General features: G+C 42.2%; 2 protein-coding genes across 2 annotated transcripts; one reads left to right on the top strand and one right to left on the bottom strand.

Moving 5' to 3' along the window:
- Positions 1-6684: 6684 nt before the first annotated feature.
- On the bottom strand, positions 6685-15650 carry LOC139460611 (uncharacterized). Its single transcript, XM_071242082.1, has 3 exons — positions 15198-15650; positions 8219-8368; positions 6685-6906 (listed from the first exon to the last, which is right to left on the bottom strand). The coding sequence occupies exons 1-3, from the start codon at positions 15469-15471 to the stop codon at positions 6722-6724; spliced, it is 609 nt and encodes a 202-aa protein (XP_071098183.1). The 5' UTR covers positions 15472-15650; the 3' UTR covers positions 6685-6721.
- A 3574-nt stretch (positions 15651-19224) lies between these two features.
- On the top strand, positions 19225-22212 carry LOC139460602 (uncharacterized). Its single transcript, XM_071242071.1, has 3 exons — positions 19225-19294; positions 20658-20707; positions 21419-22212. Exons 2-3 carry the CDS (start codon positions 20665-20667, stop codon positions 22177-22179), a joined length of 804 nt encoding a protein of 267 aa, XP_071098172.1. The 5' UTR covers positions 19225-19294; positions 20658-20664; the 3' UTR covers positions 22180-22212.
- The last annotated feature ends 878 nt before the right edge of the window (positions 22213-23090 follow it).

Raw genomic sequence — 23090 nt, 5'->3', positions numbered from 1 at the left:
GTTTTAGTTACGAGTAAAACTTTGTGGAAGCAAAACAGTTTCAAATCATCTAGTTTCTTGGATGACTGGAAGTTGGACGGTGACCATGACTTTGGGGATGAGTCGATGGCCGTCGTTGGCGATCCCAATGGCAGTTCCTCGAAGAAAGTCTTGAGAGTCTTCTACAAGAAAGGTTCCTATTCCAGATCCGGTGATTACAGGGGAGCTCAGTTTTACTCCCGACCCGTCTCCCCTCGAACCTGCCTTACCTTGGACTACAAGATCTACTTCGCGGGAAATTTCGATTTCGTAGAGGGAGGTAAGCTGCCTGGTCTTTTACACTAAGATATTTATGCTGTATATATAATTTACTCGATGGATCTAGAGCCGTTTTCATTGCTGAGTTTAACGCCGCTTTTAGCAATATTCCAGCAATATCACGGCGGGGGACACCAGAAATGGGCTTCACACATTGTACCCATGTCAGGAATCGAACCCGGGTCTTCAGCGTGACGAGCAAACGCTTTAACCCCTAGGCTACCCGACCGCCCCTATACTGTATATACTGTGATATATTTCAAGTCTCTCGTAACCCTAAACGGGGGGCTCACTAATATGTACTGTTATATGTACGTAAACATTTTTGTGAGGTGAGACTCAAATAAACAATCTGTCTGTCTGTCTGTCAGTCTGTCTGTCTTTAATAGTAATTGATGATGTCACATTGGTCTGCAAGTCTTGTGATGCAAGTTTAATGTAGAGATAACTGCTAGGAGATATTGATTGACCTCACCCAAGCAATGTCTCCTGTCAAAGCCATTTTTTAATTATTGAAGCAAAATACATCACATCAGCTCTAAAACTGCTGCTGTTGCTTGTTGGGTAAAGTTTATGACAACATTTTGTATCGAGTCCTGCTCACTAGATTCCCTATTGGGAACAACAGAGAATGTGTGCCTCAAGTTGGAAAACTTTGTAAAATGGGAATGGAAACCCAGCAAACTTGTGGATCTTATAACTTTCTGTATATTATTTAAATGTCATGTCTTAAATGTTAAAAAATCTTTGCAATATTTCATTATAGTGTATTTGTTTCTGCATTCTGCTTGCTAACCTACGGCTTCTGTTGTCATGGAAACATATGATGTGATCCATTAAATCATGATGTCATAGCATTCCAGAATTCTTACGTCTTATAGATGTTCGAGAACACACAGAGAGCTTAAGAAAAGTACTCATGACCCGTTTGTGTTGACAAGCAGTATGTGTCAGAATTTGGGGAGTTATTGAGAAATAAAAGACAAAGAACACTGTTCAAAACAGATATATATTCAAAGAACTATTAATGTATAATGAGGTGATGTAAAATGTGGTTTAATCAGGTTCAAGGTTATTGCACTCATATAGTGACGTGCATGCATGTGTGTGTCGCTGCTTGTACTAGTCAGCCATCTGAGATACCATGCCACAGTTTAACATGGAAAACCCACTCAGACACATTATACTGACTCTGAGACAACCAGTCCTTGTTTTATCACCTTTATGCCAAGTGCCAGGCACGGAAACAACAGGCACCATCTTTTAACATTTTTTGGTATGAAGCAGCCAGGGTATGGAACCACAACCTTCCAACCTCCAGGCATACACCCTATCCACTAGACCACAGTGGTGGTCTTATAAACTATGAACCCCCTACCTTGTCTGAAACACCTTCCATGTTCCCGATCGCAGCTGCCTGAAGGAACTCCTCCTCGTGGCGTCTGCTTTCATGGACCTCGGCCGCTGAAGGGAGATAACTCAGTTAATTAGTTCAGCAGGAACACTGTCAAATATCTACACGTCTCAAATTCCCTTTCCATCATACCAGTTAAGACAAAGTTATATATAATATGGAAAAGCACCACCGAAAATGCCTTTCAAAATGTACTACTCTCCAAGGAACTCTTGACAATTGACATGCCAATCCTCGGACCACACATCCATGTGATCTGCAAGGTGCATAGGAAGCCACCCACAAAAGGTGATGAGTGGGACTGATATTCGACTCAAAGTAAGCCCAGAAGAGATGGGGATGCAGAGACCGGTCTTACGGTACCTGGAGAACGGGCTGGTTTCAGACCATCCAGGGTTTGAGAAATAATCTGAACAAGATGAAGTTGGAGTCAACATGATGGGTGTCTGACCTCCAGGATGTGTGCCGGGGACATGTTTTCACTCTTTGTTTGGGATATCAGAGATAAAAAGCAAACTGCACACTGTTATAGCGGGATAGTTAGAACTAAGTTATTTACAACCTGCACTCAGCTGCAAATGCGGACTCCTGTATGTACCTTCTATAAGCCGTCTCACGTTGGTCTTCCTGTACCTACCTTCTATAAGCCATCTCACATTGGTCTTCCTGTACCTACTTTCTATAAGCCGTCTCATGTTGGTGTTCCTGTACCTACCTTCTATAAGCCATCTCACATTGGGCTTCCTGTACCTACCTTCTATAAGCCACCTCACATTGGTCTTCCTGTACCTACCTTCTATAAGCCATCTCACATTGGGCTTCCTGTACCTACCTTCTATAAGCCACCTCACATTGGTGTTCCTGTACCTGCCTTCTATAAAGCCATCTCACATTGGTCTTCCTGTACCTACCTTCTATAAGCCATCTCACATTGGGCTTCCTGTACCTACCTCCTATAAGCCACCTCACATTGGTCTTCCTGTACCTACCTTCTATAAGCCATCTCACATTGGTCTTCCTGTACCTATCTTCTATAAGCCATCTCACATTGGTCTTCCTGTACCTACCTTCTATAAGCCGTCTCACGTTGGTCTTCCTGTACCTACCTTCTATAAGCCATCTCACATTGGGCTTCCTGTACCTACCTTCTATAAGCCATCTCACATTGGGCTTCAAGGTACCTACCTTCTATAAGCCATCTCACATTGGCCTTCCTGTACCTACCTTCTATAAGCCGTCTCACGTTGGGCTTCCTGTACCTACCTTCTATAAGCCATCTCACATTGGTCTTCCTGTACCTACCTTCTATAAGCCATCTCACATTAGTCTTCCTGTACCTACCTTCTATAAGCCATCTCACATTGGTGTTCCTGTACCTACCTTCTATAAGCCGTCTAACGTTAGTGTTCCTGTACCTACCTTCTATAAGCCACCTCACATTGGTCTTCCTGTACCTACCTTCTATAAGCCATCTCACATTGGTCTTCCTGTACCTACCTTCTCGTTGATAAAAGCCTCGGAATTTTTCCACTTTTATCAACTCGTGTTGATATATTTGATATCAAAAGACACTCGGGTGAGATTCTCTATGTGCCAGCTTAATGTGGAAGAAACGCCCGAAGTGATGCAGGTCTCAGACGTTTACCACTTTGGAGTGAGTGAGTTAACGTTTAACGTCACATCGGCAATATTTCAGCCAAATCGTGACGAAATTACCACTTTGGAGAAACCCACGAGCAGGGATATGGTGCTGACAAACTCAGAACCGGCATTTGAACTCTGCATAGCGACGTGCCCCATTGAGCTTATGTATAACCAGCTGGGTTGTCGAGCTATCACAGAGTATCTACCCGACGTCGTCAACCCCGACCACTCTCTACAACGCGTCTGTTTGGTCTTCAATGACGTTCCAAGAAATAGCGATGCCTCTGGGACACGAACTCCACTTTAGACTTACCAAAAAGCCAAAAAATAAAGCTTCATAGATTTTTATTTTCCGTTGGTTTACATAACACTTGCGAGTCAACAATTTCATGGATCAAGTTTATAAATTTGCGATCAAGGCTACTATAACACCAAGACCGCCTGCGTGGTCAAGTGGATAGAGGTCCGCCCGAGACCGCCTCCGTGGTCAAATGGATAGAGGTCCTCCCGAGACCGCCTCCGTGGTCAAGTGGATAGAGGTCCGCCCGAGAACGCCTCCGTGGTCAAGTGGATAGAGGTCCGCCCGAGAACGCCTCCGTGGTCAAGTGGATAGAGGTCTTCCCGGAGACCGCCTCCGTGGTCACGTGGATAGAGGTCCGCCCGAGACCGCCTCCGTGGTCAAGTGGTTAGAGGTCTTCCCGGAGGCCGCCTCCATGGTCAAGTGGATAAAGGTCTTCCAGGAGATCGCCTCCATGGTCAAGTGGATAGAGGTCTTCCCAGAGACCGCCTCCATGGTCAAGTGGATAGAGGTCCGCCCGAGACCGCCTCCGTGGTTCAGTGGATAGAGGTCTTCCCGGAGATCGCCTCCGTGGTCAAGTTGATAGAGGTCCGCCCGAGAACGCCTCTGTGGTCAAGTGGATAGAGGTCTTCCCGGAGATCGCCTCCGTGGTCAAGTGGATAAAGGTCTTCCAGGAGAACGCCTCTGTGGTCAAGTGGATAGAGGTCTTCCCGGAGATCGCCTCCGTGGTCAAGTGGATAAAGATCTTCCCGGAGACCTCCTCTGTGGTCAAGTGGATAGAGGTCCGGCTCGGAGTTAGTATACTGTGTGAGTGGGATATCCATGTTAAACTGCTAGCACAAGAAGCCACACACACATGTATGCACCTCGCTATAGGTGACCACGTCGTCTAAGGCACAGCAATTCGCATGAGTTGCGTCCCTTGGGCACGCCAGGCACCTATGACCGTGGGTCACTACATCCAGTGGTGCATGTTTAGACAAAACAATTAAAACTTGCAACCATATCACACAATTCAGCATTTAATCAACATTCACTCACTTCTCAAACCTGTGAAATGTATGTTCGACATGGTATGTGCTGCACCCATAAATAAACACTTTATTGAGGACTGGCATGTGACCTGACTCTACAGCAATTGCAGGAACTGCATGTGCCAGAGCCAAACATATACCCGGCAGACCAGATGTAAGGTGCGTTGTATAAGTCACGTCAGATAACGTGCAAGAAAAGTTAGTGACATAATTAATATAAAACACACTAGTGACAAATAGGGCCTGACATATACGAATGTTTTATGCCGAATTTTTTTTTCACTATCTGGTACCATTATTGCACATGTCATGTCAAAATGAAAACTTCACAATTACAACCGTTGACGCTACAGGATCAAAGGGAGACTACTCTTCAAACCTTAGAGGCCAAACCTTCTCGAATCTTTAACTATAATCTTTATCAATAAAGTCGTGATCGTGATTTTTTAAAACTAATGACCTTGAAAATAACCATTAATGATATAAAAACACAAAACAGTATTGAAGAGCGAATTTCTGTACCAGAATTTTCATGTGAAATATGTGAGGTGGTTGTTGGAAAATCCAAGATGGCTGTGACCAACGGTAGACGGTATTATATTAGGTCAGTTACAACCGTCTTGACGGTATACGGGCTCATATGGAGTTGGTAGTTCTGATCTCTCATTGGCCAATCTCACTTTGAGGCATAATAATGGTATTTGTGTAGGATACGCATCTGCCACGTTGGTTACTTGTCACTGGTTTCATGATGTGTTATTCCAAGTGTCACCAATTTAATTTCCGAAGATATATTTCAAATCCTCACACTTTACTCTACGCACAATCCACATTTATTCGTTGCCATTATCAGTGAAGAATGTTCCTTTGAACATATTGCTTTGTACACATTAATAATAATTTTATCATGAGTTTGGAAAACACTGGATTCTAAATGGTTAACCGGACGTATCAACTCGCAATAATATACATCTGATGAAACAGTCGCTTTGACCGAATTGGATTTAAGGACGTCACATGTACAGGTAACATAGCTCTACACATCTTCCCGAGGCAAGTGAGTTAACTGACTACAAAAGTCCAGTTTCCACCCTTGCCGAACTAGGCTGGTATTACGGAGTTACATTTTGTCCGGGCTAACGAGTCTATGCATAGTCCAATCAAAATCGCGAACCGAAATCAAAATCCGGTTCGTAAAGTGTCATGCAGATTTCGGTCGACTGCAGGATTTGCAAAGCATGTGCACCGCTAACTCGTTGTCAACAGATATGTTCTATATCTTTTCATGTTTTTAAACAAGGTGCTCACGTGATTTGATGCACCCTTGCGATGTAAGACTCGTTTGATCACAATATAGATCTTGATTATCGATCAGATCGTCTTGACTGGGCGCCACCGTTTTGTTTGAAGCAAGTGCAAGTGATACGTGAGGTTGAATCTGATTGGTCAATAGGAGAGGCATAGAAAGGACATTACTCGTAATAGCCACTGGTGGCGCTACGATCGAGCCCAGGAATTCCAGCCTAGTTTGTCAAGGGTGGAAACTGGACTTTTAAAGTCAGTTAACTCTTGCCTCGGGAAGATGAGTTCTACATCGAGGACACGTACAGTATGCGTATCTACTAGTCCGACATAAAACCGTTTCCGTGTCTGTAAAGATCTGTCAAGATAGGGATAACGGTTGTTTTATCCCATGCCGCTGAGAATCCAGCTTATAGTAAAACGTCAATACACCAATTAAGTACAATTTGACAGAACTGACAACCGGCACCAGACGTATATGAAGTGCAGATTATTCGGTATTGCAACATGCAATAGGTGAAACAATAGACTTTGAAAGGCAATTTCAAGAGAATTAATGGATTGTCAACGTCTTTATTATGAAGAACACAACAATTCCGAGTATATACCTTTGTTAAAAAAATGTGTTACAGCTGTGAAATGTAAAAATAAAAAACAACAAAACAATGACTTGATATTAAGATGAGATGGTTTATTGGTATATGTATGGAACAAGTTCATCAATGAAATAATTTAGACGATCCACAGCAATGATTTGCGCATGTCCACGATGAGTAGTGCGGGGGGGATGAAGAACAAGATGGCGGCTGTGATATCAACGCCGAATGACCAATGAAAATGGACGTCTTGTGTGGCGTGGTCGGGAAGGAGGGGGTAGAGAGTGGCGAACACAATGACGGCAGTCAATACGAACACACCTGCAAAAACAGATAGAACACAATCATCTATGAGTGTATGAGGTTGGTTTAACGTCACTTTGAACAGCGCATGTAGAGAATCCTACCCGAATGTCTTTTGCTACCAAATATACCAACACGAGTCTGTAAACAGAGATTTTATTTATCATCAAATATATTTCTTAAATCGAAATACGTGAAAAAAAATAATCAGTGATTTATAAAAGCGATATCTTACTATGTAGCTGTCGCAGTTGTGGTACCCTATCTATACAATTATGCAAAATAATATGTAAAGCGACCCCAAATACTTGCATAAGTCCGTTCAGTGAAATGCAAATTAGCCTGTGGCAGTTTTCTTACGCTAAGTCAGCACCGCGGCGATGTGTGGATCTCAACAAAGCGATAACTCCAGCCGGAACCAGTTTTGGAAGATAAATCAGAGTCAGCACGATGCTGGAGATATGCCCAAAATGTGACAAAGGCTTGTCACAGGTGTGGCGCTGACAGAAAAAGGCTAATATTCGAGTGAATCGGAGGCTCGAACCCACACCTAGCACATATATACAACAGGCTACTTAAAATGCCTTTAGAGGGCACGGGTAGCCCAGTCGTCTAAGGCGCGGCGATTCGCTGTGCAGAGTTGCGTCCCCTGGGCACGCCAGAAACCTATGATTGTGGGTTCGAATCCAGGTTGTAGGTTTGTCAGCACCATACCCCTGCTCGTGGGTTTCACCGAAGCGGTAAACGTCTTAGGCCTGCATCACTTCGGGCTTTCCTCCCACATTAAGCTGACACGCCGCGATATAACTTGAATATTGTTAAAAGCGGCGTTAAAACCAACTCACTCACTCACTCACTAAAATGACTTTAAGTCTTTGTTCTAAGTGATGAAAACAGTTTGTATGACTAAATAAAGACAAATACGCTTGTACACACCGCACAATGAAAATATAGAAACAATAAACATTGTTTTATAACTACTCCTAATCTACCCATAAAAAAGTCAAGTATGCTTCCTCGTGTAGTATGCCTTGTTTCAATGTCAGTTTCAGGTTTGATAATAACTTTCACCGCAATGTAACCGCCTTAAAATGCTGTTCTCGTTATAATGCCATACAACTTCATCAATCGAACATGGTCTTAGGCCGCATTTAACAATAATCCAGCCATATCATGGCTGCGGGTCACCAGAAATGGCTTTCACACATTGTACCCATGTTGAGGAATCGAACCCGGGTCTTCAGCGTGACGAGCAACGCCGTAACCACTTGGCCACCTAACAACCCTCACAACATTAACAATTGGCGGTACACGGTATTATGGACTTTACCTGACGTTATACAAAGAACGACGGAGAGGACAGAGGCGACCTTCCTCCCCCCTAGTGTCGGCAGCAACGTGTACAGCAACATCGTCATGGCCGCGGGGACGGATGAAACTATCGCCAATATCGCCATGGTCTGGGAGGCCTTGAACCAACCTGCAACACAGAAGGTCTAAACATTCATTACTCTCAAACATACCTATGCTAGATTATGATCGGACGTTACAGGCATAGAACATATACACGTGTCGTCGGGGTAGCCGAGTGGTTTAAACGTTCGCTCGTCAGGCTGCAGGCTCAGGTTAGACTCCCCACATCGGTACAACGTGTGAAAGCCATTTCGGGTGTCCCCCGCCGGAATTTTGCTGGACTATTGCTAACATTTATATAATACAAGTACAATATCCAAATACACACGCTCTCATGGCGAAAAATGATGTAGGTTTTAGAGGTCTTCAACTTTGGTGAAACCCCAGTTCACGGATATGGGGCTGAAAACCCAAGGATCATAATCTGGGATTAGAACTCGCCAACAAGCCAGCCTTCGAAACATGGTGGGATTGGCTCATAAACTATTGGCCTCAGATAGTCACGTTCAGTTCCCATGACCACAGAAATCCCTGACAGGATGAGTTGCATCTAAACGTGTATGTTGTCCTGCTATCGTGTTAGCTCTACTTGAATACAGTACATGGTAGGCTTCTCGCCGGCAGGTAGTGTCACATCCGGAGGCAGATTTAAATTGTTTACTTGTGAGATACGCGAGATAAGACAGCTGACGTTTAAGAGTAATATGCACCCCCAGGGTGGTTGTGTTATAACGTTCATCAAACATTTCCTTTGTTGAAATTTCTCCAAATGTGAAAACAAAGTAAAGCAGATTCAGAGACATAGCCCGAAAGTAATCCATAGCCACTTTATTGTCACACGTCACACGGCAACTCGATGTGTACTTCACGACCCTTGATCTTCACATGGCAACTCGTGGGGTACTTCACAACCATTGGTCTTCACACGTCAGATCAACAAGTACTTCACGACCATTGATCTTCACACCGCAACTCGAAGGGTACTTCACAACCATTGATCTTCACACATGAGATCAACAAGTACTTCACGACCATTGATCTCCACACCGCAGCTCGAAGGGTACTTCACTCGAGGGGTACCATTGATCTTCACATCGCAACTCGATGGGGCAACTTCACAACCATTGGTCTTCACACGTCAGACCAACAAGTACTTCACAACCTCTGATCTTCGCCCGGCAACTCGAAGGGTACTTCGCAACCCCTGATCTTCACCCGGCAACTCGAGGGGTACTTCACAGCCTCTGATCTTCACCCAGCAACTCGAAGGGTACATCACAACACCTGATCTTCACCCGGCAACTCGAAGGGTACTGCACAACCTCTGATCTTCACAAGGCAACTCGAGAGGTACTTCACAACCTCTGATCTTCACACGGCAACTCGAGGGGTACTTCACAACCTCTGATCTTCACACGGCAACTGGAAGGGTAGTTCACAACCTCTGATCTTCACCCGGCAACTTGAAGGGTACTTCACAACCCCTGATCTTCACACGGCAACTTGAAGGGTACTTCACAACCCCTGATCTTCACACGGCAACTCGAAGAGTACTTCACAACCCCTGATCTTCACCCGGCAACTCGAAGGGTACTTCACAACCCCTGATAATCACCCGGCAACTGGAGGAGTACTTCACTACACTTGATCTTCACCCAGCAGCTCGAGGGGTACTTCACAACCCCTGATCTTCACACGGCAACTCGAGGGGTACTTAACAACCATTGATCTTCACCCGGCAACTCGAGGGGTATTTCATAACCTCTGATCTTCACCCGGCAACTCGAGGGGTACTTCAAAACCCCTGATCTTCACCCGGCAACTGGAGGGGTACTTCACAACCTCTGATCTTCACACGGCAACTCGAGGGGTACTTCACAGCCGACGATCCTCACACGGCAACTGGAGGGGTACTTCACAACCCCTGATCTTCACACGGCAACTCGAGGGGTACTTCACAACCCCTGATCTTCACCCGGCAACTGGAGGGGTACTTCACAACCTCTGATCTTCACACGGCAACTGGAGGGGTACTTCATAACCCCTGATCTTCACACGGCTACTGGAGTGGTACTTCACAACCTCTGATCTTCACACGGCAACTGGAGGGGTACTTCACTACCTCTGATCTTTACACGGCAACCGGAGTGGTACTTCACAACCATTCATCTTCACCCGGCAAGTCGAGGGGTACTTCACAACACTTGATCTTCACAAGGCAACTGGAGGGGTACTTCACAACCCCTGATCTTCACACGGCAACTGGAGGGGTACTTCACAACCTCTGATCTTCACACGGCAACTCGAGGGGTACTTCACAACCTCTGATCTTCACACGGCAACTCGAGGGGTACTTCACAACCCCTGATCTTCACACGGCAACTCGAAGGGTACTTCACACCCCCTGATCTTCACACGGCAACTCGAGGGGTACTTCACAACCCCTGATCTTCACACGGCAACTCGAAGGGTACTTCACAACCCCTGATCTTCACCCGGCAACTGGAGTGGTACTTCACAACCTCTGATCTTCACACGGCAACTGGAGGGGTACTTCACAACCTCTGATCTTCACACGGCAACTCGAAGGGTACTTCACAACCCCTGATCTTCACACGGCAACTCGAGGGGTACTTCACAACACTTGATCTTCACACGGCAACTGGAGGGGTACTTCACAACCTCTGATCTTCACCCATGGCAACTCGAGGGGTACTTCACAACCTCTGATCTTCACCCGGCAACTGGAGGGGTACTTCACAACCTCTGATCTTCACCCGGCAACTCGAAGGGTACTTCAAAACCCCTGATCTTCACACGGCAACTCGAGAGGTGTCTGTATATATCTATAGCTAAGTCCCTGTTAACTATTGTACAATTTGATAATAACAATATTGGAGTGAGTGAGTGAGTGAGTGAGTGAGTGGTGAGGTTTATATGAATGTTAATATGGGCAATGCACAGTTTATTCAGTCATAAACACAATGCTTAATGTCAAGTTTTTGATAAAGATTGATGAAAAAGGACATGTGTCATCGCGGAATGCGGAGAGGAAATCTATCTGTCGGAACACTCAGTGTGGTATGTCGTAAGTTAGTTAACTCCCTGAACTCAATTTATCACACCTGCTCCAATGAACAACTCGTTATTCATATACACCAACAAAAAAAGTTATGCATCGCTAACTATTTATTTCCACACAAAAGAGCCATTTTATTCATAATTATTATGGATTTGCTGTATTAATTTTCTGACGAAAACCATTGTGTTAATACCACATACTAAAATTAATATACACAAACCGGAATAACTACTAGTATTTCATGACATGTTTGTGTACCATGTGTTTTTACTTGTCTTCCATTTGTCCGTCACGCGGATCTTTACATCTAATTTATTATTTTCAAATGATATGAACCAGTATGCATGGCCCTCTAACATCACATGCATGGTTCTTTACAGCGTCGGAAATATCACAGACATTTATGAAAATTATATATGCGAGGACGTTCAGGAAATATGAAAATATGGCGTGACGCTTACCTCTTAACTGTTTTCTCAGATGATATACTGAACCGCAAAAGAAACGTCACCCCAAGTAACATTGCATGAAAAGTTGTCATTTAAATATCTGGGTAATTTTTGTCAAATGTAAAATGTAACATTACCTTGTCCGGAAAAAGGAAATTTGATTATTAAAAAAAACAAAGCAGATGACAATAAAACCTATCGCCCAAACGCATCACGGCAACGGCCATTGTAACACGATGCACGTGGGTTCCGTTTAGATTGAAATGCACATGCGTTCCCCCATTTATTGCCCTATAGGAATGCACCCAGATCGGATAACATTCATTCGTTATTGAATTGCTACCACATGCCAAGATTGACAAGAAATCAGCGACACCGAGCCCTTGGATGATCGTAAGCAGGACACACCGTCCGGCAAGTAGCCCATGCATTTCAAGTCCACGTAAGGACCATATACAGGCTCCAGCAACGGTACCAGACCACCAACACTACAGATGAGTGAAAGTGGAAGACCAAGGGTCACTACCCGACGTCAGGATCGTCAGATTGTGCGACAGCATCTTCAAGATCTCTTTGTTACTGCTGCGGAAACTGCTCGACAGACCATGGGGACACACCAGCAACACATTGGTGCGGACACCGTGCGTCGACGATTGACGAACAGACACCTCCATTGGCACAGGCTACACCGAGGACCCATTCTGACACCGCGTCATCACCGGGACCGTCTTCAGAGGGCAACACAGCACCTGCATTGGCGCCACCAGCAGTGAAGAAGAGTCCCCGTCACATACGAGAGCCGTTACATCAACAGCAGATGGCAGAGAGCAAGTCTGGAGACGCCGTGGAGAACGTTATTCGGATGTTTGTGCTGTTGAAAGAGACTCGTGAGGTGGTCCGAGCATCATGGTGTGGGGTGGAATTGGTCTTGCACAGAGGGTCAGCCTTGTGGTCTTCCAGGACATCGGTCCAGGGAGAGGCAATGGTGTCACAGCAGCTCGGTACATTGTTCAAGTCTTGAGACCACACGCCATACCTCATTTGGCACGTCACCGCTATCACGAGTTTCAGCATGATAACGACCGTGCCCACATTGGGAGAGCAACAAGAGACTTCCTGTGGGACGAGATTCAAAGATGGCTGAATGACGTCCGACCAAGGCCGACAACTGCAGATGAACTGCGTCAAGAGTGCCTATGGGCTTCATCAACCGCCTCATCCATTCCATGTATCGACGTTGCACGGTAGTCATCAATGCACATGGCGGACACACGAGATACTAACTTGTGATGCCATTTTCTCAGAGACAAGTGTTGTGTTTCACTTTAAGAACATTTGACATTTTAATTGTAACCTTGATGATCAGTTTTCCAAGTTTCATTTTTTTAAGTATGTTTACAGTGTTTGGACAAATAAGGTTTCTCTTATATCTATCCATGGTGACGTTTCTTTTGCGGTTCAGTATATATTCAATTATATCAGCAGAGATTCTGCTATCTTTACTTAACGGGGAACTAAGATCAGACTATTAAATCGTTATCCCAACAATACGATGTCTCAGTTTCACATGTAGCTGCCATATCGCTCAGTAAGGGACCCGTGAAGATCCCGGGGTAGAATAGGTCTTCAGCAACCCATGCTTGCCGTAAAGGGCGACTATGCGTGTCGTAAAAGGCGACTAACGGGATCGGGTGGTCAGGCTCGTTTACTTGGTTGATCCATGTCATTGATCCCAATTGCGTGGATCGAGGCTCATGATATCAATCACTGGATTGTCTGGTCCAGACTCGATTATTTACAGACCGCCGTCATATAGCTGGAATATTGCTGAGTGCGGCGTTAAACAACAAACCAACCAACCGAAAGCTCAGGAGTGTAATGAACAAGCCCAAATCCTACTGGGACAAAGATGATCACATGCATACACTATCGTTAAAAAAACCTCCCAAATACAACATCACAGTGATTAGAGGCAGCAAAGCTGTATGTATCGGTGACATTGAATCCAATGTGGGAATGGGGGCATATCAAAACGATATATGCAGTGAATCACATGGTAACACTATTTAATGTTCACTATTCGATTTGAAATGACATTCGTTATTTTTTTCGACAATTTACATGAAGGTATGCAGTACCTTATAGTAAACGGTTTATGAATCACACATATATAATACAATCATACAAATACACATGCACATTTTCATATCTGAATCTTAATCATATAAATCCATTATAATAAGGGGTACTTGAGTTGTGAAAGGACAAGATATGATAAGGTCCCGTTTTAGACCCACGAGATATGCATGATCTGAGAAAAGTGAAAACCTTTACATGCTTTTATGAAAGTGATCAAATGTCTCCTTATGTGTGAGAAGTAGACATTTGTTTATTATGTTAGGTATTGCATGTTTACAACTTATAACAACACTGATAGGTAAGGCTAAAATGTGTGAAAACGACTGATTTTATGGGTTTTCAGTTAGCGCTTTTCTAATATTTGAACATGAGCAAGTATTTGACACTTAGTCTAGCCATAGATATGTAAGGCTAGTTGTCTGCCATTTTAACACAAGCTATATTTCATGCCAATATTTCAGTGTTTTCCGCGACTTCAAAACTTGACATTTCCTGTTGCCGTAATCGTACCTCGTCCTTTTAAAGTTGCAGGAGAAAGGATGTTATTTCAATTATGGAACATGTTCATATGACTGACCAATAGCCTTCTCCTTCTTACGCTGGCAAGTTTTGGGCTTTTGATATTACAAAGACAGAAGTACGTCTATAATAAGCGAAAAGGGACAAGAACAAATCTAGCTATAAACAAGTACGTGATGATTTTAAAATATGCTAATTCTGTCAATTTTCTCCACAGAAAATAAACTTGGATCATAGCCTTGCTCAGGTTAAATATCAGAAAACCGTCATTCATATAAACAGCTAACGTTACTTACCACTTGATCATTTCTTACAGTATGCAGATCCCACGGGCCAACAAAGGGCTCTTACCATATCATGTCCTTTGAGGGGGCACGGGTGGCCCAGTTGTCTAAGGCGCCGCCATTCGCTGTGCGGAGTTGCATCCCTTGGGCACGCTAGAAACCTATGATTGTTGGTTCGAGTCCCGGTTTGCCCAAATTATGTTTTTTGGTTTGTCAGCACCATAGCCGTGCTCGTGGTAAATGTCTGAAACCTGCATCACATGGGGCATTCCTCCCACATTAAGCTGACACGCCGTGATATAACTGGAATAATGTTAAAAGCGGCGTCAAACCCAACTCACTCACACTCACCCATGTTCTTTGAATAATACTCGTTATATAACTAAGGATCAGAATAAATGAGTGGTCTTAAGTGTAGCGTACCTGGTACAGTGTTGATATGATGGTCAAGCACATACGACACACACACCCACGTGTCCAACGGCTTGATGTAGCAGCTCTGCCACAGACCTTCGTGCCACACCACCTGACCACCGAGCTCCCCGGCTATCCAGTACGATGACCCTGTACTGACCAGATGGCATAAAATGGCCACGCCAAGAACACACACGGCCACGCGGGCATACATGGTGGCTTTGAAACACAGTCTGATTGTTGGCTCATAGTAGGGCTTTTCTGGCTCCATTGTCATGGACATATTGGAAAAAAATCCACAAAGTAATACTGTGTCTGTGTGATAAACCGGTGTCCTTAAAGCTGATACTGTCAGTGTCCCAACATCAAGCGTGAAAGTAGAACATAACAATGACCATTGTATCGTGTGTTCTCATCAACCGTTCACAGCGCATTGAGAAATATCGTGTTCCACAGGACAAAGGTAAACAAAGCCCTTTACTCATCCGGCGGGTAAAAGATTATCACATAAACCTCCAACCATCAACTAAAGATGGACTTGCACCATGCATACACCCTGGAGCTCTGAAAGTAGGTTACTTGCCATGAGCACAAAAGTTGGTTTCGTGGTCAGGTAAAAAAGTTGAACATTGCGCCGTGTCAAGGGAAATGCCAGAACGCCGAGACTTGACACTTGAGAACATATCTGTCTTCTCTTTAATGTAGCAACTGTTATACATTCTTGACAGTTTTAAGCGTTTGCTGCGAAATGGCACATTGACACATTGCGTTTGTCATAACTCTGCCAATCACGAACATCCGGTTTCATGTGAACATGCTTATGGCATTAAAATGAAGGTAGTTTGTGGCATGTTAATAGTTTAACATTGAAGGATTCTCGTGGACATTCATTTAGTCTGGCGACATAGCTGTGGTTGTAAGTTGTATCTTGATCATGTTATTGTTTACAGTTTTGTCATCTTGTTTTATGTCATGGAAGTGCCCACGTGACCAATAGCCAATGAGACACTAGCCACTAGACACATGAATTATCGCTTGAGTTGTTGCCTAAACACGACCGTTGTGCATGAATACGAGTGCATATTTTGAAATAGAAAAAAACGTCTTCATGAGGAAAAACATGCATCATAGCCGTGTGCGTTAGTGCGCGCGTGGCTAAAAAGCAACTTGCCACGTTGTAGGGTGATCCTGGTACTGACATTTAGGGTGTCTGATAGATGTTACTATAGTGATTTTTTTTATTACTGTAGAATATAATAAAAAAAGAAGGTACATTTTACTACGTGTTTACCTTGCTGGGATTTTTCGAATTTACGATAATTTAGACAGATATTTTTGGCATATTCTCTTTAATATATCATATGAAATACATTATATTATATTTAATCCGATATTAAATTGTCCCTGTCTAGGTGACAAATGGGGGCTACAGTATTACTTCAAGAATGCATATTTAATCTTAGGTGCTACAAATGGAATCTTAAATATTTGCTATATGATTCCGTTGGTTGGGGTTATAGATTAGCTGGAATATATTGCATATTTACAATCAGATTGGCCTCAAAACATTGTTTAGTGGACATTATGGATATTGTTAAAATAAGGTTGTCTGTTAGGGGAAATTAATTGCACGTCTTGAAGTGCTTAAAAGAAAAACATATACCCCCTCCCCCACCACCACACACACACCAAATCCCATAGCCGTGTGCGTTAGTGCGCGCGTGACTAAAAGGCAACGTCATCAGTGGCTTGATCCTGGTACTGACAGTTGGGGTGTCTAATGGATGTTACTATAGTGATTTGTTTATTACTGTAGCATATAATGACAAAACAGGTATATTTTACTACGTGTTTTCCATGCTAGGATTTTACGAATTTACGATAATTTGGACAGATAATTTTTGGCATATTCTCTACAATATATTATTATCATGTGAAATACATATATTAAATCCGATATTAAAATGTCCCTGTCAAGGTGACAAATGTCTTACTTCGAGAATGCAAATTTAATCTCAGGTGCTACAAATTGAATCTTTAATATTTGTTATATGATTCCGTTAGTTGAGGTTACAGAGAATAGTTGAGGTTAGCTGGAATATATTGCATATTTACAAACAGATTGACCTCAAAACATCTTTCACTGGACGTGATGGATGTTGTCTTTTAGGGGGAAATAATTGCACGTCTTGAAGTGCTTAAAAGAAAAAAACTATAACAACGCCCCCCACCCCCGCCACCACCACCAACATCACACACACCACATCCCAACCGCCATCCCCAATCTCATAATATTTGAGATTGGTCTGACTAGCATCGTTATCCAAAGACCTGTAAATTTTAGCAAAAACTGGGTATCTCACGGTCGTTTATTGCTACGACAAACATGATTCTCAATACACAAGATTTTATAAATAGATGTAGATGTAATTTAATGTAAAGATAGAATATATATGCAACATAGCGAAAGACCAGAAAAATACCCTATAACGTACACAGTCTGTGTAGATTACAATGTCTAAGCATCAGCTGAACATTTAACAGCTTCGTTATAATGGAAAATGTCATTGCTGATTGAAATGCATTCACTTTCGCAGTTGAAGATAAATATCATTCCTTGTTTGACTGTCGACAATATACAGAACTACGAAAAGTTTATCATTCCTAGTTATTTATTAATATATCCAACGAAATGTGAGTAACTGCTTGAAATAAAGAAGGTACAATTTACAAACAGCTCTGAATTATAACAAGACATCAACAACAGTTATATTCAGATATACTTGACTTGGTAAGGAATCTACTATCATTTTTGGCCATTGGTTAATTATATGAGAAATAAACAACTTGAAATATAGATCTGGATTTGATTAACGACCATTACTTGTACACGTGGATGCTGAAAACCAAAACAGCTGCAACCTAAACGCCGATAAACGTCTCTCCACCATCACACAGTTGACATCAACCAACGACTGCGATGGCTGGATTTTGTTGTGCAGCTGTGTCCAACACAAACTGTCATGATTCGATTTCCTTTACGATAGAGACATGCCCCAGCTGTCCATCTCTACATATATTAAAAAAATGTACTCATATTTCAAGTTAACTATCAGTTAGTCAGGTCGAAACAAATTCATGGTATGTTTACAGTTGTGTTCATGATGCTGCTGGTACTCGTGAGCGCATCTGTTTTTATTATATGAAGCTTCCATTTTGATTAACCTCTGTTTCTGTTTTTTGAGACAGAGATTTCAATATGATTCCAATCAAATTACGGATTTAGAAGATCCACGTTGGCCTTATCATATTCTGGGGACTGGTCATCAGTGCAAAAGAACTTTACTTTTTTTCTTAAATGTCCATTTCTTCAAGACCCTTCCCAAATATGTGTAATCTTTTTTATGACCCTCCCCAAGAAACTGTCATATTTTTGGTGACCCGTACTCACCAGATTTGGTATGTCAGATTTCTATCTACCCGCAACTTGAAGAAAGAACTGTCTGGCAAGCATAATGCAAATGATGACGTCATTTCAGCTGGATGATTAATGCCACCAAGAGGATCCGGGCACTCCTGGAACGTTGGGCCTCGAAAGTGTGGACCTCGTAGGGGATTATGTTGACAAATAATTACATAATATTATTGGTCACAACCAATCTGGTCACTGTAGATTGTACAACAGATATAAGGAAGGGTTCATACACTTGACAGAGTGGACAGTTAGAGCGTGGAATAGATGTTACTTTAGAAAAAAAACACCATGGGGGAAAAGAGGCAAACGATAATTTAGATAATTACCTTGACCCTAAGACCTTGATTCGTGTAGCACTAAATCACAGCTGTTGAATGATTTAATTACTGTTAAAAAACGCACGGCTGTTTCAGTTATTTGTTCATCCACCAATCTGTTTTTTAGATTGTATAATAAATGAAAGCTTTCATATTCATAAATCCCCAGTTAATAGCCTGTAATTTTCCACCACGTGTTGCATGGTCAATAATTGAATAGTGTATAAAACGTTCTCAATCGCAACTTTGACGTAATTTGAAGGCTTGTGCGTCCATGTGTGGTCATTGAGGTATTGCAAGCAGGAGTCGTGAAGGTAAGTTCGCTTAAAATATGATCCAATTATCCGCAATGCGTGCATTTATATATTCCATGCTCCATGTACCACAGTGGATAATGTTGGGAATTGCTAAATTAAAATGAATTTAGGGAGGGTTAAAGCATGCGTGCGTTACAATGGAGAGTTAAGTGAATATATAGGCGTAAAGCAAGGTTGTATCTTAAGCCCACTGTTTTTTTTAATTTTAATTTTTATCAATTAGTTGTCTTTGGAAAGAGGCAGATATGAAAACATTTTGGTTTTTCAGTTATATCCTGATATACTACAAATATTAAGGCTTTTGTTTTCAGAAGATGTTATAGTTGTGGCAAATACTACAGTTGATCTCCAAATAAACATTTTGGAAATATATTCTGATGAATGGAAGTTACATGTCTATTTGGATAAAATTAATATTGTTGTATAAAGAAGCGGTGGTCGTGTATCTAAAATTGAAAAATGGTCATATAAAGGCTTTTCTGTTACTTTTCCAAATGAGTATAAATACCTTGGAGTTACTTTTTGTCATACATTAAATTTGCAAAAATGATATTAAATTTAGTTATAAAATGTAACAAAGTACTACTATGATTATTGTCAACGTTATTCCTATAAGAGCCGGTGCCATATAAGGTATATTTCGATTCACCAATTCAACCAATGATTTTATATGGTTCCGAAGTACTGGGTTTTCTTAACGTCATTAACGTCATTAACGTCTTAACCCATTCCTAAACATTTACTTCCATTATGCAAGTCCGTGAGTTGATGATGAGTGTCATATTCTTTTGCATGTAAAGAATATACTGTTTTATGGAAAATTTATATTGACATATATATTTGTGTTAACAATAATGAATCATTACTTGATAATGACTTATAAGCTCTCAGTTGCACTCTGTACATACCAATTTAGCGTTATTCTTAAGGAAATGCATTGGAATTAAGGAAACAAGCAATGAGTATTTTAATACACTAATATGTGTATTCAAATTGCATTATCATTATGCATGCGTGAACATGCTTATCATTGACCTTTTAACTACATGTATATTGACCGGACACCTTTTATGCTTATACAAATCTTGATCTTGAATGACTAAATGAATATTGTTGAACTCGGTACTCAGCAATATTCCAGCTATATCACATCAGCCTGTACATAGTTGAGGCAGGACCAGGCAAACCAGTGTCAGTGTCTAATCACACAATAGTGACGCCACCGAGCAGGACCATTTGATCCATTTTAGTCGACTCTTACGACCATTTTAGGAATCCCGATGAACATACGTTGATATAAGATCCAACAAATATATTGTATATCAATTTCAACTGTTGATTTAAATTGTTTCGATTTCAGATACACCATGTGGTACGCGTGGTCTCTCCTGTTGTTATGTCTTTCTACAGGTAAGTGAGTGAGTATGATTTTACGCCGCTTTTAACAATATTTCAGCAATATCACAACGGGGGACATTACAAGTTCAACAGGTGAGGTTGTATTTTATTTTACGATTTTACTAGTTTGATACTCTATGATGGTAGAGGACTGACATTTTACCTTGGGGTTGGTACAGTTGTTTCAGTATATGCTGGAAAAGGATATTTTGGCTTCAGATAAGTTTGTACTGTAAAAAGTATTCACTGGATGTTTAAAATATAATATCGTTTGACTGTTCCTATTAGACTATATCAGAATGTCATTTTGTATGTTTCAAGGAACGACTTAAATATTCTGTCGCTGACAAAATCACAGTAGGTAAATACAAGATATGTAAGCACTTCATGCCTAAAACTCCATGAACCGCAATAACACAAACGAACAAAATGGCTGGTCTTGATAGTTAATTCTTTCTGAAGTTTGTGAGCATTTTGAAAATTCATTGGAGGTAATATTTCTCTACTCACTGCTTTAAGGCATACAGTTATTTTCTCTGAAAAGAGCCAACCAGTGGTTTGGGGAACCGCAACACATATGTTTTGCAAGACATCCAGCATGGCCAGTGAAACTGTTGTGTTGTTTCCAACAATTAAGGGAAACACCTTTTACACAGTAAATATTTATAAATACAGTTGTCTTAATGTACTGCATATTAAATGGTTTCACGTTTTTCGTTTTAGTTACCAGTACAACTTTGTGGAAGCAAAACAGTTTCCAAACATCTAGTTTCTTGGATGACTGGAAGTTGGACGGTGACCATGACTTTGGGGATGAGTCGATGGCCCTCGTTGACGATCCCGATGGCAGTTCCTCGAATAAAGTCTTGAGAATCTTCTACAAGGAAGGTTCCTATTCCGGATCCGGTGATTACAGGGGAGCTCAGTTTTACTCCCGACCCATCTCTCCTCGAACCTGTCTTACCTTGGACTACAAGATCTACTTCGCGGAAAATTTCGATTTCGTAAAAGGAGGTAAGCTGCCTGGTCTTTGGGGAGGGAGCCAGGAGTGTTCCGGAGGAAGAAACGCAGACGAATGTTTCTCCACTCGATACATGTGGCGCTCGGGGGGTGATGGTGTCGTGTACGCCTACATTCCTGACAATCAGAAGAGCGATTTCTGCGACAGAAACGAAGTCCATTGTAATTATGATTATGGAAATGACATTGGTAGAACATGGGTGTTTAAGACAGGGCAATGGCAGAGAATCAGTCAGACAGTCAAGCTGAACTCGGTTGGTTCAGAAAATGGGGCTTTGACGGTCAGGTTTAACAGAACAGAGGTATTGCAGGTTAAGGATTTGGTTTTCCGGAACTCTGATGACATTGAGATTGAAGGAATCTTCTTCTCCACCTTCTTCGGCGGAGGAAGTTCAAGTTGGGCGTCGCCAACGGACACCTACACTTACTACAAGGAATTCCAGTTGTCCGACCGAGGTTGCTGAGGCTGCTTTGAAATGAATCCTTGGATAAAACAATGTCTTTGTTGTGTATGCTATTGTAGGTGAAATGAAATGGGGTTTAACGCTGCGTCCAAGATTGTTGCACTTGTAAAGAGACGTGCATGCACGTGTGTGTGTCTGTATGGCTGCATCTACTAGTCCGGACTGATGCCGATTTGTAGTGCTAGCACACTGAGATAACATGCCGCAGTTTAACACGAATACCCTACTTAGACACAGTTTACTGACACCTAGCCGACCAGTCCTTGTTTTAGCCCCTTAATGCCGAGCGTCAGACAGGGTATCAACAAGTACCATCTTTTGACGTCATCTGGTATGACGCGGCCGGGGATCGAACACCGGACCTTCCGCTCTCCGGGTGGACTCTCTACTACTACACCACAGTCTAGAGGCGGTCCACATTTATTGTAATATTGTTATGAGGCAGTAGAGAATATTATAAATTTAATTGTATAAATTGTGAGTGGGATGGGACAGTTCCCAGAAAGGTGGCTATACCTATGTGTAAATACACAGCCGTCACTACTGCCACATAAAATTTATTTTCGCAATGCAGATGCGGTTATAGGCACTTGGTCCATTCAATGCTTCGTCTGGGTAGTGACGTCACAATCTACACATCTTTATGAAGAACGTCCCATAAATATCTTTTCATGCATTTTCTCTTGTAAATGAGACTTTTTGGCAGGGTGTCATTCGATCTGGTTTCCAAACAAAGCTACGACAGCGAATGTGTCCATCGTTATTATCATAATTTTAACCACTATACTATAACGTCTCTCTAATGACGCACTCAGTTATTTATACCGAATGGACAATTGGTTGTCAATGTTTCATGCCTATACTATCTTGAACCCACATTTCAGCTAATATTTATGTTCACTTGGACTGAA

This window comes from Haliotis cracherodii, unplaced genomic scaffold (genome assembly GCF_022045235.1).
Source record: "Haliotis cracherodii isolate W230 unplaced genomic scaffold, xgHalCrac1.p SCAF_1, whole genome shotgun sequence".
NCBI classification, from domain to species: Eukaryota; Metazoa; Mollusca; class Gastropoda; order Lepetellida; family Haliotidae; genus Haliotis; species Haliotis cracherodii.
This window is presented reverse-complemented; position numbering and strand designations above follow the sequence as displayed.

Bases quoted from the DNA above. Each gene is read 5' to 3' on its own strand.
- LOC139460602 (XM_071242071.1), top strand. From the start codon at position 20,665: ATGTGGTACGCGTGGTCTCTCCTGTTGTTATGTCTTTCTACAG. The intron at 20,708-21,418 runs GTAAGTGAGTGA...TTTTCGTTTTAG, and splicing joins GTTGTTATGTCTTTCTACAG to TTACCAGTACAACTTTGTGG.
- LOC139460611 (XM_071242082.1), bottom strand. From the start codon at position 15,471: ATGTCCATGACAATGGAGCCAGAAAAGCCCTACTATGAGCCAACAATC. The intron at 8,369-15,197 runs GTACGCTACACT...TCTGTGTTGCAG, and splicing joins TCATATCAACACTGTACCAG to GTTGGTTCAAGGCCTCCCAG. The intron at 6,907-8,218 runs GTAAAGTCCATA...CTGTTTTTGCAG, and splicing joins CGTTCTTTGTATAACGTCAG to GTGTGTTCGTATTGACTGCC.